Source organism: Dermacentor silvarum, chromosome 2 (genome assembly GCF_013339745.2).
Source record: "Dermacentor silvarum isolate Dsil-2018 chromosome 2, BIME_Dsil_1.4, whole genome shotgun sequence".
Taxonomy (NCBI): domain Eukaryota; kingdom Metazoa; phylum Arthropoda; class Arachnida; order Ixodida; family Ixodidae; genus Dermacentor; species Dermacentor silvarum.
This window is the reverse complement of record NC_051155.1, coordinates 154,838,327-154,852,879: the sequence shown is the minus strand read 5'-3', so window position 1 is coordinate 154,852,879 and position 14,553 is coordinate 154,838,327. Positions and strand designations below refer to the sequence as shown.

Sequence of the window (14,553 nt, the reverse complement as noted above, 5' to 3'; positions counted from 1 at the left end):
AGTATAAAGGCAAGAACATTAACAGCAGAGATGATATACACAAAACTATTTTCTGGCAGAACCAAGTCACAATGTATGTCATTATGATCATTCCCTCACTGCAGTGCAGTGGCCAAGGTGGATTCCCCCAACAGACGGGTGTGAAATTTAAACATGCGAGTCAGCATGTGCCCATAGTGCTTTAACAACAGTCCTTATTTCCCGTGAGTGCTTCACAAATCTCACGACGGTGCCAATCAATATGCGAATGACGTGTGATACAACTCAGAAGCACAAAACAACATCAGTGTACTATAAAGGCATGGTAGATTTGCTATCACAACACAATTTCATGCCACCGAAGCAAGTCTTGCTTGGTCCACAAACCAAATAAGTGACTTGGTCCATTCTGTTTATCTTGCTTTTAAAGACACAAATAAATATCCATGTTTAAACCACTAAAATAGGTCACTGTGCTTAGTTAACTAGTAGTCTTCAGTGCTCAAGTAACAAGGAATTAAAAATGGCCATACAAACAATCATAGAAGAAAAAAATGCAATGGGAAGGATAGAGAGGGAAACGCGCTTGTAAGCTAATTTAAAAGGGAATCTGTTTGCATCACTAGCTGAGTCTAACTTGTTTACAGCAGCTAAACAAGAAAAATAAAAGAAGGAATAACTATTTCCTGGACAAAGAGGACTAGGTGCAAGAGTATTAGATCTCTACCCAACCCAAATTCACCTAAAATAGCCACAACACAGAAAAGTGATAGGCATGAGATTCTTCAAGTGTATAACCTACATAAAAATTCCAAGAAATTTAGAAACAAAGTGGGGAAGTGGCCGTTGTACATGTGACTTTTGCCTTCTAGTGCCGCTTCACAGCAATCCAGAGCTTACTGCCATGAAGTTGCACCTGAGTGCAAAATTCGCTCATGTGTTCTGCATTGCAATGAAGCCCCAACACGGCAAACAGAAACGGCGATTAGCTGTGATGCCTGGATATTCAGCACAAAGTTGTATCCAGTGCACTGCTCTGTGCTGACAATCAAACTGGGTTGCTTTCTTGAGGATTCAAACATTGCCTTGTATGCAACTAGTATGTGCATGGATTATACGCACAAACTCTTTTTTCCCCTACTACGAAGGCTGTGACTGAGTGCAGGTTTTTATCTAGGGCACGGTTTTATGCATGAGAATACAGTCATAATTACCATAATTCCAGTGGTGTCAGCCGACCTGCAGATGGTCACCACTGGGCTCACGGCTCTGAGAGTGCCACTTGTCCCATGGTAGTAGCGAAAGCAAACATTGGTTGTCTCTGCAACAAGCGCGTCCCCAGCATGAGGGCATATTTCATATCCCACCGGGTCCCACAGAGCATTGTGTGCCACTTAGACAAAGCTTCAGAAAAAGAGGGTGTGCCATGGACAAGACCAACAACATACTGTTGGCAGCTGTTTTGGGTATAGAAGAGAACATGGGAAACACAGAAATTCTCTCTAACCACTCAATCCGATTTGAATGTAATTTGTTGCAATCAAAAGAAAAACTGACATTTTATTTATCAGTCAGTAGATTTTTGTTTGGTCCCTCAATATCTTAGTGAAAATTGCTAAATATTAATAACGGTAAGAATCAATAAAAAAGTTGGTGTGCCATATTTACAACTCCTTATTAAATCTACAACGAAAGTTGGCACAGCGATTCTATGAACAGCACACACAATTCTGCATTAAAAGTCGACTACGATGATGTACTTTACATGATATTACATCACAGATATCTTGTGAACCAGACTTTTGCAAAACTTGCATAACGATGGTACTAACACATCTACCATGTTTATCTTATAAACCCTAAATGTGCCATCAGGTGCAGTATCCTCAACAGTGATATCCATTTTCGTTGTGGGGTTTCATAGTTGTAAACATGCTATCACAATATTTTTAAATTCAAATTTCTGAATGAACAACAGCGACTAGAATTCCAATCCAGTCATCAGTTGCCTAGTGAGATAATTACTGCGTATTCACACTTATACGAGTTGAGGCATCTGAGTTGGACCAAAACTAAATCAATCCTTTTAAGCACTCTTATTTACTGCAGCCACAGTGTGTGCATATTACAGTTTTGCATAAATCACTGCCTAACCAAACTATATTTAAGACAACTTCTGGCATTTCCGAGCTACCTAGAATCGCCTGAGTATAAGTCTCGATTGAATTTAGTAAATGTCCCACCTTCAACAAATGCATCTTTGCAGTCTATGTTCCACAGGACCTGGCCTTTTGCAGTGTTACTCGGGCACCGCTTGTTTTTGTGCTCCAGAAAACGAAGTGGATCTGTTTCATCTAAAGGTGTGAGAAAGCGAAATGAAAAAGAGAGAAAAAGAAATACAAAATAATCATATCGGTGACAAACACTGCAAGAAAGCATCCCTTTTTTACCCTTGCAGCAACTCCGACAATGTTGTCCTTACTTAGCCATAAACAAAATGTTGTGCAGTAGCCTATATTGCGAGGGCCGTGAGGCGCTGCCCTCCTTACACTGTTCTTAGGCTACTCAGAGCGTCATTCAATAGTACAGCTTATCAAAATATAGATTCTATGAGATCCAAGCAGTCAGCATGCAACAAAAGCGCCCTTGAGCCGATTTTGTTGGAGAATCGACCCTACTGTGTCAAACGTTCCTGTAGGCTAAGCAATGTCACATTTCTTCCATGACACCGAAGAGCTGCAGTTTTTGCACTTATTCCTGTTACTGCCGATAAGGCACAGAGTGGGAAAATTTGGTGTACTTCTGGTATACTTGGTGGTGTATTTTTTTCCAAAGTGGGAAAAAATACACCACTTTGGCAAAATGAAGAACAAGCAACCAAGTCAACATTGTCAAAATGCCTATGCCTGAACAGGCCGTCACAGGTTACGTAGTTACTGCAGAAAAGTACTCCCACAGTTTTCCTCACAGTATTCAATTGAGAGGCTGCTGTGGTCTATGCTACAGAGGTGTGGCTAAGATTCAAATGTTCAAAATGCAATGAGTTTTTGTAGTTGAAGAGTGAAAACAGCTTCTTTGTTCCTTTTTATCAATGACATAATTCTAAGAAACACTCCACTGCTGGCATTCATAAGCAAGTATAAAACACCAGCCCTGGACTATATAGTTGCCTTTAACTGGTAGATCAACAATATTGTTGACATTCATAATGGCAACAGCGTGAGAAAACGAAGGAAGCGATGAAAGAACTTGTCCTTTCACCCCATCCGTATTTTTTTGCGCTGTTACTATTATGAATTCTGGCCAACTCGCCCACCTTTCCACTTTAATACTGTTGACCCACAGTGCCTCTCCCAGATTTTGAAGAAATTATTTTATATTTAATTTTTTATGTATTTCTGCATCCTAAAAAAGAAATAAAGCGAGAAAAAAGATTCTCGGCCAAGTCTTTCTTGCCAATTTAAAGGGTTAACAGCAGAGGAGGTCTTCCTACAGTCAATTACTATGGGACCCTCTTTTGTACCTAACATTAGCATCAATTTGAAAGGGAAAATTGGCATCTACCTGGCAATAGGAGGAAGCTGTAAAGGCACCCTGTGCGGGTTTCTCATAAAGAAAGCTTTGCAGCTGAAGGAAAATACACCCTCGCTCTGGAACGAATCCGGGATTAATGCCTTTCTAGGACGGTCATCTCAACCAATCAGGAGATAGAAATAGCTTAATTCACCCTTTCATAAAACTTCCTGCACCTTGCTGATTTCTGCACAACTAATTTGCCATCAGCCTTTACCTACATCTCTCTCTCTCTCTCTCTATATATATATATATATATATATATATATATATATATATGTTGTGTGTGTGTGTGTGTGTGTGTGTGTGTGTGTGTGTGTGTGTGTGTGTGTGTGTGTGTGTGTGTGTGTGTGTGTGTGTGTGTGTGTGTGTGTGTGTGTGTGTGTGTGTGTGTGTGTGTGTGTGTGTGTGTGTGTGCGTGCGTGCGTGCGTGCGTGCGTGTTTAAAAAACGATCTGACCCCCCTGCATCGATTCTAGAAAAGAAAGAAAGAAAAAGGGGGTAAAAACCGTGCTCGGCTGTCGTCGTACCGGTTCGGTAGAGTCCGATCCAGTCGTCGGGGGACACCTCCTCGCGGATATCCCAGCTGACCAGCAGCGGGGGCTCGCTGGGCGCCAGCACGTATCGGGTGCGCGACACGCTCAGGCTGGAGCGTCCCTGGAGCGCGGGCAGCCGGCGCGGCGGCACCCCGGGCGCGGCCTCGGCGGGAGCCGGCGGCGGTGGCGGCGACGAGCTGCGCCGCCGAGGCACGGGCGGCTGCTGCGCGCCGCCGCCGCCGACCAGCCGCAGCCCGTGCACGGGCGGGCTGGCGATCATGCCACGGGGGCCCCGCCGCCCACGGTGGTCACCCGCATGGGCGGCGGCGGCGGCGACCACCACCACCACAGGGGCTGCAGCAACGACAAACACGGCTCACATATATACAAGGTTGCCGAGGTTATGGAAAGCTTCTATTATTTGTTCAAGAAAGGCCACTTTACATGCATTTACCTTTAGGAGTATTTTCCGCACATAAAAAAAAAAAAAAATGTTGAACAGCGAACTGCATGAATATGGTTAAGCAAAAAAAAAAAAAGAAAAAAAAAAGGAAAGAAAAGAAAATCACTCCTGCGTGAAGTACACTCTAAAAACAGTTGCACCCTTTGGGGTGCATTTTCGCCACACAACAATAATCGTCATCTGTCTTGCTTGCGTTTCCTATTTTGAAAACTCTGCACTTGCTACTTTCCTGTCGAGAACGCTGTGTCACGCTGATAACGCGCTTGTCGTTCGTGACCGAGAAGTGCCGGGCGCACAGCGTTAAAGAAAGGAAAGCCACGCAAGTCAGATGACGATTATTGTTCTGTGGCAAAAACACGCCCCAAAGGGTGCAACTGTTTTTAGAGTGTAGTTGCTAGCACTCCCTTTCTTTTTTTCGTACACTGTTAAAAAAGTTTGCACCCTTTGGGGCTTATCTTGTCCCGCTACAATAATCGTCATCCGTCTTACTTGCGTTTCCTTTCTCGAAAACTAAGCGCCTGTTACTTTCCCTGTCGAGAATGCTATGTAAAGCTGATAACGCGCATACCGTTCGTGACCTGTAAGCACTGGGTAGAGTGTACTAGAATACGACCTTATTCTAGTACACTCTAGTACTTAATATATAGGGGCTTTACTACTACTGGGCTCGCAGCGCTAAAGAAAGGAAATGCGGGCAAGATAGGCGACGATTATCGTTGTGGGACAAGATAAGCCCCAAAGGGTGCAAACTTCTATAACAGTGTAGTATAAGCACTCGGTGCGACACTTATCTGTGAGCTAACCATACTGAGAGGGGAGCAGCAATAATGCACAACGCAGAGTTCACTCTTATGGCTTATCTTGTACCGGCCACAACGACAATCGTCACCTATCTTGCCCGCATTTCCTTTCTTTAACGCTGCGCGCCCGGTACTTCCAGGTCACGAACGGCATGCGTGTTATCCACGTGACATTGCATTACAGACAGGGAAAGTAGCGAGCGCAGAGTTTTCGAGATAGGAATCGCAAGCAGGGCAGATGACGATTGTTGTATAAACTGCGCATTTCGGCAATGATCAATGCCGTCGTATCCCCACCATTCTGCAATTTCTTTCGAAACACGCCGAAGTTAGAAACTGCGAAGTCGTCCGCAGCTTTCGCTTTAGCATCGTATAGAACTCAACAATGCGGAGGGGGGGGGGGGGGGGGGGAATGCAGACGATGCAGACAGCGACATATTTTACGAAAATCGAGTACGAGTCGACGTCAGCACAACAAAATCTTCCGTCGATTTGGCGCGTCTCCTTGACAAACCATGCAGTGTACACTGCCAAAGTATTCTTTCAAATCTTAAAAAAAAAAATGAAATTATGGGGTTTGGCGTGCCAAAACCCAGATCTGATTATGAGGCACACCGTAGTGGGGGACTCCGGAAAATTTCGACCACCTGGGGTTCTTTAACGTGCACCTAAATCTAAGTACACGGGTGTTTTCGCATTTCGCCCCCATCGGAATGCGGCCGCCGTGGCCGGGATTCGATCCCGCGACCTCGTGCTTTCTTTCAAATCTTATTCGATTCAACAAGAGTGCGTGCAGGGCCGGTATTTTGTAGCGATGCGTTATGCTTTATTCTCTACTAGTCATCATTCACGGCTCACGGCCGGCTGATCCCGTTGATAACGTGAGCGGACCCTCACTCTGACCACTGACCAAGCGCGAAAAGGCATTAGTATCGGAAAGGCTATAGCTACAGAACCCAGAGCCCCCCGGCATCCAATATCGCCCTTCCAAATTATATTAAAGCGAAGCTTTGTACCTCTACCAGCCAAGGGTAGTGTTGTCGCGTCCGTCGTTGTAAGCAAAAAACGATCCCGACGAACCGCTAACAATTGCAGGTATAGCAGTATAGCTTACTTGAATTCAGGCATTCAGCGTACAACTAAGCACTCGTTTTCGCAAGAAAAACCACAAAAACAAGCTTCAAAGTGATGAGCCAACATGATGGATGATAAGGGCTGCGGGTAAACAACGGAAACAGGCTCGGCGCGGTCCGTAAGATTAGATTGCAGCTGTTGCAAAGCTTATGCAGATGCTTGAAAGAGGGTTGACGTCATTCAAAACCCTTCCAGCCTAGTAACTGCTTCGGTTCATTTTCTAGACTACCCCACTATGGGGTAGTCTAGTAGTGTATATCACACCGATCATAAAGCAGTAGTGAACATTGTTGTGAAGTAAATAATAATAAAGGCCGTGGTTAAAGTTACGTTGTAGTGTGTGAAATATCAAGTGCGCCGCAGTCACCGTGAGGGTGGCGTAAAAAGCTTCGCTTTCCAACCACCTTCACAGGGTGGATTGGCGGGCAATTTTTCTCGATTAGGTATTAAATAAAAACTATAAGTTGAAGCTAGAACACTCACTTCTGGTGACATGAGAACTTTGTGGACGACGAAAAAAATTTGGTTGTCTGAATGTTCGAAATCACCAGTGAAACTGTGACACATTGAGCAAGATTCGCATGACTCGCTCTGTATAGGTACGCTTCCAGCAAGTCGCTGGAGCGCGAAGTCACCGTTCTCTCAAACGTTCTCTTTTAAAGAGAAGCCTGCTCCTCACTCTCTTGTGGACGCTTTATTTCTTAATAAAGCGGATTCCCATACGTGGCTGCTGTTGGTAGCTGCGGTCGGCTACGTAGCGTACGTAGATACCCACCGAGGTTGCTATGGTGTTGGGCTAAGCACGAGGTTGCGAATCGAATCCCGGCCACGGCGGCCGCATTTCGATGGGGGCGAAATGCGAAAACACCCGTGTACTTAGATTTAGGTGCACGCTAAACAGGTGGTCCAAATTATTCCAGAGGTGGTCCAAATTATTACTACGGAGTGCCTCATGATCAGATCGTGGTTCTGGCCCGTAAAACCCCATAATTTATATTGTAATCAAGAAGACGACGACGAAGCAGTCAGGAAAGCAAGCCACAGTGTTGGTGGTAGCCACACGCCCCCGAGCTTGCGCTTGCCTGGATTTTGCTGCTTGTCGCCCGCCGCTTCTTGACGCTCGCCTGACGTTCCTCGCCGTATACACGTCAATAAATCACGTGCCAATTATATATATATATATATATATATATATATATATATATAATTGTCGTTTCAAACGTTTATTAAGCAAAAAAGGAAACCAGAGAACTCTTGCCAATGTCCAAGACGTAGAACGCGATGTCCAAAAGGGAGGCAGTGCTACCGAAGTAAACAATAGGAGTCAGGTGATTTGCCGCAGGATGCGGCAAGGTTGCCAGCATTAGCAGCATCAATAAGGTCGCACAAGCTAATGCGCGCTGTGTGCACTTGGCAGCTTCCCGCGTTTCCCAAACGATATAACGAAGCTCCGGCCACGCACTACATACAGCAGTTGGGCTACCCCGCAATAATGTAGCGTCACTGCATTTGTTCAAGGCGAGCTGCGTGTTGCAGTCCCCGAAGCCATGCAGACAGCGCAAGTTATCACGCAAAACCCTAGCGTCGTACATATAGTAACGGAGAAATTCGCCATAACAAAGTGGCTGCCCCGAATCCATTACGGAGAAAGATAACTGTTCTTGCCTGTCTACAATAGACAGCTGGATTGAGATCACGCGCGGTTTTTAATAATGTAGAAGCAGTGTTCGCAACTCGGCCTCTACATTGCTCTGACAGCCTATCCCATTAAAAAACATCAATTTGAATTAAAGTATGACCTTACAGAAACAGGAACGAGGGCTGAGCGCACATCAGCAAAGCTGCTGGGCCACCGTTTCTTTTTGGAGTGGGAGGAGCTAGTAATCAGCACTGAAGATATAGGGAGATAGAGAAAATAAAATCCACAAAAACGTTAAGATGGTCGCACTCTGTCAAGTATTAGGCCTTGAATACCTAAACATAGGACAACACAACAGGATATGTGGGATACCGTACAAGGTTCAGATGATGAGAAAGTGATTAGGAAGGGGCAATGAGATGTGATGCTAAAATACATTTACAATGCAAAACTATTTATACAATCCGGCGCGACACGGGAATACGACAGAGCCGATGTCACAAGCGTGAGTTCCGCCGGTTGGGGATGCCAGCCAGCCAGAGTCGGGCAAATTTCGCTCTAGAGCACCCAACTAACCCCCCCCCCCCCCCCCCCCCCCTCCCCGGTAGACGGCTGCACGCGTCCCGTTCGAGGGGGGGGGGGGGGGGGGGGGCGAGAAGGCAAAGGCGTGCCGCGAAATACCGGTAGCGGGGGAATCTCTTTCGATGCAAAATCCGCCGTTCTGCGAGCACGGGGTGACGAGAAGGTCCCGCACAGGATACGAATGCAAAATGTGGGCCACAAGCGTGTCGTGGTGGGATGGAATGAGTGCGGCTGCGGCGGCGACCCGTTTCAAGTGAACCGCGCTTCCGCCGTCGCGGATGCCAATGATCGCCTTCCGGCTGTGAACAAGGTCCCCTTTGCCAAGCCAAGCCCGTGGGAGCGCACGTTTTCATCGCTCACGGATGGCACGCGATGAAATTCCACGAGAGAGTGCCTTTTGGAAATGATCGGGTTCTCCGTTCGCGATCCAACTGCAAGCGTCACGCTAGCGGGCGAAGGCGTGTCCATTGATCGTCGTAACGTCGGTCTGTATTGTGCAACCATCATCGTTGTCATACAATGTATGTCCACTGGCACGATAAAGGCCTAACCAAGGGGTATATCAAATTATCCGCGTCTTGGGGTCAGTAGAACCCATTCTACGCCTGTAAGCTTCCTAATCTCATAGCTCTAATTTCTACGCCGCCATCGACTGTGTTCAATTCTTGAAAACTGCGCAGTTAACTCTTTCCGTAACGCGCCGATTGGGCATGGTTAGCCCTCTATCGATGGTTTGAAACGCCGCTTTCGAGACCTTCCGCGCCGCTCACTGACACATTGCGCTATCAGACGTGAAAGAGGTTAAACTATATTTTTGTTTTCTAAGCAGTTCGCTTTTTTTCCCGCCAAGCGGTGATTTTTAAACGCGCTCCGAAGTTTCGCGAACCCGCCGCGGGGTGGCTCAGTCAGCTAAGGCGTTGCGCTGCTGAGCACGAGGTCGCGGGATCGAATCCCGGCCCCAGCGGCCGCATTTCGATGGAGGCGAAGTGCGAAAACGCTCGTGTGCTTGCGTTGTAGTGCACGTTAAAGTACCCCAGGTGGTCAAAATTAATCCGGAGCCCTCCACTACGGCGTGCCTCACAATTGAATCAGAACTGGTTTTGGCACGTAAAACCCCAGAAAGAAGAAGTTTCGCGATCGTCAAAGCAGAACGCAAAAATCTCCGGCTCCGGAAACGGCGCGCGCGCTTCGGGAGATCGCAAATATCGCGATTCCGCTGCCTCTGCGGCTGATCTTATCGATACATCGAATAGCAGCGAGTCAGAGGACGCTGACTTTTCGTAGGACTTTAAGTCTGAAAGCGACGACGACGCAAACCAGCCCGGAACATCGGCGGTCGCAGCCCGGCACACCCAACTGTAGTGTTTGCAGTTAAATTTTTGTAGCGAGATACCTGGTAAATAAAAATTTGTGATTTTTTTTTCGGAGATAGTGCCTAATAGACGGCAATACATTTTGTATATCTCATAATTTTCGTAACATTTTTTTTCTTTGTAGATGCAAGCGTCTTTACAAACTTTGTTCAATTTTATCGCACAATCTTGATTTTACGAGAAGAAAGGGAACCGAGGGGCCCGATTTTTATTAATCATAAGAAGCCAACAAACAATGACACCAAGGACAACATATGGGAAATTACTTGTACTTACTAATTGAATTAAGAAATGATAAATTAATGGAAATGAAAATAGTCACGAGCGCCCGCCTCGGCTGCGGGCGGTTGTGGGTTCGATTCCCACCGCCGCCGGGCACCCACTGGTTCAAATGGGCAGAAACGTACCCCGGCCTGGCGTTCGGCTTCCTTCAGGAGTGATACGCTTGGGAAAGGAGCCTGCGCCCTGAATTCCCATCGAAACCCTCGTTTTGGGTGATCACGTGCTCACGTGCTCGTGACGCCTGCGGCAGAAAGGATCATCCGCCGCCTAGGTTTATGAGTGGTGGCGCTGGCTAACACTCCCAGCGTTAGTTCTAGTTGTAAATACATAAATACCCCAGAAAGTGGATGGGAAAACGGCGCCGCTGGTAGCTCAATGGTAAGAGCATCGTACGCGTAATACTGCGAAGACGTGGGATCGTTCCCCACCCGCGGACAGTTGTTTTTTCATCCATTTTCATTTCCATTAATTTATGATTTATTTAATTCAATTAGTAAGTACAAGTAATTTCCCCTATGTTGTCCTTGGTGTCATTGTTGGCTTCTTATGATAATCTTAATTTTAACAATTTATATACTTTTTATGACATACATCTCGTTAATAAAACTTTTATGCGTGAAAAATGCATTCACTTTGCTTTCTGTTTATGTATTACATTAAATATTGAGTGCAGTAGTTCCTTCAGAAAAAAAAAATCCACCGTAACATACAAAAAACACCTATTTTCGCCATGGTAGAGAAAGAGTTAAAGACGGCACGAGCGCAAGAAGATTGAGAAGGATGAGCGCAGACTCGCATCTAATTTATTGAAACGAAACGTCAGAAAATATATAGGTTGGCAGGAACTGGTTATATAGGGGCCACCTGGTCAATTTCGAACAGAATAAAGCTACGGACAGCATGATTGTTAATTCAACTTACCCAGCTGTCTATACTTTTGACTGTGTTTCCCTTCCACTGACACGCGTTCTATTATTGCTCGAACAGACCACGGATTGCATGCTCTAAACATTGCAGGAACTGCCCAAACTTCCTCTCAATCTGCACTATGGAATATAAACATGACCGTGCGGTTCAGAGATCAAACAAAGGTGGGGCGCATTAGCTCATTAGCGTCAGCGCAAACAACTTTACGAGCTCATGAGCGCGAGTGGGGCGTGCACGGGAACGCTAGCGACAGCCCGCGAATTCTGAGTGAGTGCACGTGTTTATCATTACTGATGAGTAAAAACGCGTGCCTATCGGACTTTTTTTTTTTTTTCGCCGCCACAGTCCAAGATTGCCTCCTCGGTCGCCAACGAGACATGGATGGATGGATGGATGCTATGAGCGTCCCCTTTGAAACGGGGTGGTGGGTTGCGCCACCAAGCTCTTGTTATTATTTTGCCTAATGTCCTACCTTTATTTTTGAGAAAGACACAAATACAAAGAATTCCAGGCATCAACCTTTCTAAACCATTACTAGGAACTCTGTTTCTGTACGTCTCCGTTGTTTGTGGTCTCCCTACTTTTCTGCCACCAAACCTCCAAACACCTCTTACTAATTTCTACAGCTGGCATGTTTACTTTGCCCGTGCCATCCCTGAACCCAGGGACTTCAAGGAGGTCAGAGGAGCCTAGACTTGCAGCAGGGTAGATTTCTTCACATTCCAATAAAACATGTTCCACCGTTTCTCTAGCTTTACCACCGCAAGGACATGCGGCTTCGTCCTTGGTGTACTTCGCTTTATAACTACGCGTTCTAAGGCATCCTGATCTCGCTTCGAAAAGTAAGGAGCTTCCCTTTGAGCTTTCATAAATTGTTTCTTTCCTGATTTCCTTTTTCCTTTGAAGTAGTTAGTCATAGCAGGTTTCTTTTCCATTGCCGTCACCCATAACCTTGTCTCAGCCTCTCTCACTTTGCGTTTGACGTCCTTTGTTGCCGTGTTGCTGGCCGTACGGTCACACATTTGCTGGTAAGCTTCCTAGTTCTTTTCCTCTACTGTGAGTCAATGTTTTGCCTGTACAAATACCTGAACACTCTTGCACCCCATCTACTTTCTTCCATTTTCCTCAGTCGTTCTTCAAAATCAATTTTACTCTGAGCCAATGTGCATGCACGCGCGCTCTCTGTCGGCGTCTTCCATTTTCCACCGCAGTTTCACAACAGCAGTGACAGTGTACTATCTACAGGGACCACAGAGCCTTCTTGAGACAAGGGCGCTTATCACAGGAAGTTTCATATAGACTCGGACACCATCTGCCTCTCATGTAGTGGCGTTCTTCCAGGATGATACGGGGGGAATGTCCCCGCTCGGGCTCGGCAACAGCGGCATCCGCTGATGTCAACACGAGTGAGACCGCAATGATCGGAAGACGAGGACAAAAACCAAAGAAGTATAAAGGAATCTCCGCCATCCATCATCATGTATCGCTTTCCATTTTGTTGGACTAAGCATAACGCAATCCGTGTCCAAACTTGAGCAAGATGCAAGTCTTTTGTTAAATCGCAAATCAAGATTTTGGAAGTAAAGCTGTCTGGTTGGGATGGCAGGTTCCAACACTAACCACGGTCGGAATGATATCCCGTACGTCGCAAATTGAAGAAAAATATAAATTTACCGATGGAGGTCTCTATGGCGGTATTTGTGAAGAAGGCAAGCGTATACACAGGCCTCGGCTTACGTATTCATCCCCAATAGCGTTCCACCTTATCCACACACTATACATGCAACCCGACTTACACAACAAACATGTGGTCCACTTAAGTGGGGATGCATGCCAAGAACCAATTTTCCTTATCAATAAAGTTAAATAAAAGTTTGCAAAAAACTGCGATTCATTTTTGTCCTGTATTGATACGACATGCGGTGCCAAAATGCCGGCTTCTTTGCGCATGTACTTTATCACAGGCCAGCCTTTGCGATGAAAATTTAACAGAAGCTTATTATGATGCATAATAGGCGTAGAATGCTATTTAATTCTCCTTGGCCGCGGCGGGGGCAGGCTCCGGAACCATTCAGACTATTTGGTGTTCTTTAAAATGCACCTATGTATAAGCCTGTCGGCAAAGTTGTCGCTTTCCGCCCTCACCAGAACGAGGCCAAGAATTCAACCCCCGACATCATGTCATGCTATGGAGCAAAGCGCCACAACCGCTGTGAAACGTAAGCACTGGCCCCGGTTACGTCTGTGTATACCAGTTTCAATGGTAACAAATAACTCAACATGGATGACGGCCTAACCCGACAGACTCGTTACAGTGGACACACCAGCAATGTTGGTGGTGGCTGCTCTACACGGCAAAAACGCACCTCTCGATGCATCTATATATGCTGGGTGTGTCCAACTTCTGGATGCTAGGCGGCTTCTCCCCCCCCCGACCCTCCCCCCGCAACCTTTCTTTTCCCCCTTTATTTTGCAATTTTTAGCTCGGCTGCCATCAAAAGTAAGCTGTCGAGTCTTCAGTCGTTGCGTTTACTTCTGAATGCGACGGCGCCAATTTACGAAACCGCTAGGGGCCGTTTAATCTACCGCTGTTGTTAACAATCATGTCATCTTGTTTGCTGAGGGGCCTTCTTGCGCGATTACCTTCTTTTTTTTTTTTGTAGGTACGCAACCCTGTTGTGAACATTTAGCTCGATTCAAATTGTTTACTACGAGAGATCACCGGGCGTAGATCATCAGCACTGTCAATAGGAACGCTTTAGCTTCAGGCATGGGTATAGTCCTGCACTGTCGCAGAGGAAGTCGTACCGTGCAACGAAAAATGTGGCTCAACGCACCCCAAAGAGGCAACGTGTCTGTGAGCTCATGCAGCGCGTGACTTCTTCCAAACATCACTAAATTACACGCACGACGTCTCACTCTGCAGCAAGCGTCTCCGCGCCGCGGCTTTCGCAAGCGTCGAAACTCCCGTGGGTCGTACTTGAAATGCACCACGTCGAAGATTCCACCAGAAACGAATGTAGTAGAACGCGACGGTATGGGCGTCGCAGACAACCGCACCCTAGGAACGATCGGCGACGTCTTCCACAAGTCGGGGCACCCCGTCTGTGCTACAAAGCGAAACTACAACCGAGTCGCGACCACATGGAGCACACATTTTAAGCCCATTTGCAGCGTGGCATCGCCCGGCGTTTGGCCTTAACTCTGCGCGATACGTATCACGGCCAAAATGCGTACCAGTGGAAATTTCGCTGCACGTTCCGGCT

The 14,553-nt window shown here is 46.4% G+C and overlaps 1 protein-coding gene across 1 annotated transcript in view; it reads right to left on the bottom strand.

Annotated features, from left to right (window-relative positions):
* The window catches only part of LOC119441941 (E3 ubiquitin-protein ligase HECW2-like), a 91,646-nt gene that overhangs the window by 73,227 nt on the left and 3,866 nt on the right, over nt 1-14,553 (bottom strand). The window contains exons 2-4 of the mRNA XM_049661758.1: nt 4,082-4,441; nt 2,223-2,333; nt 1,194-1,300 (exon numbers count right to left, since the gene is read on the bottom strand). Coding sequence (XP_049517715.1) covers nt 1,194-1,300; nt 2,223-2,333; nt 4,082-4,367 — 504 coding nt within the window. The 5' untranslated portion in view covers nt 4,368-4,441. The remainder of the gene's footprint in view (nt 1-1,193; nt 1,301-2,222; nt 2,334-4,081; nt 4,442-14,553) is intronic.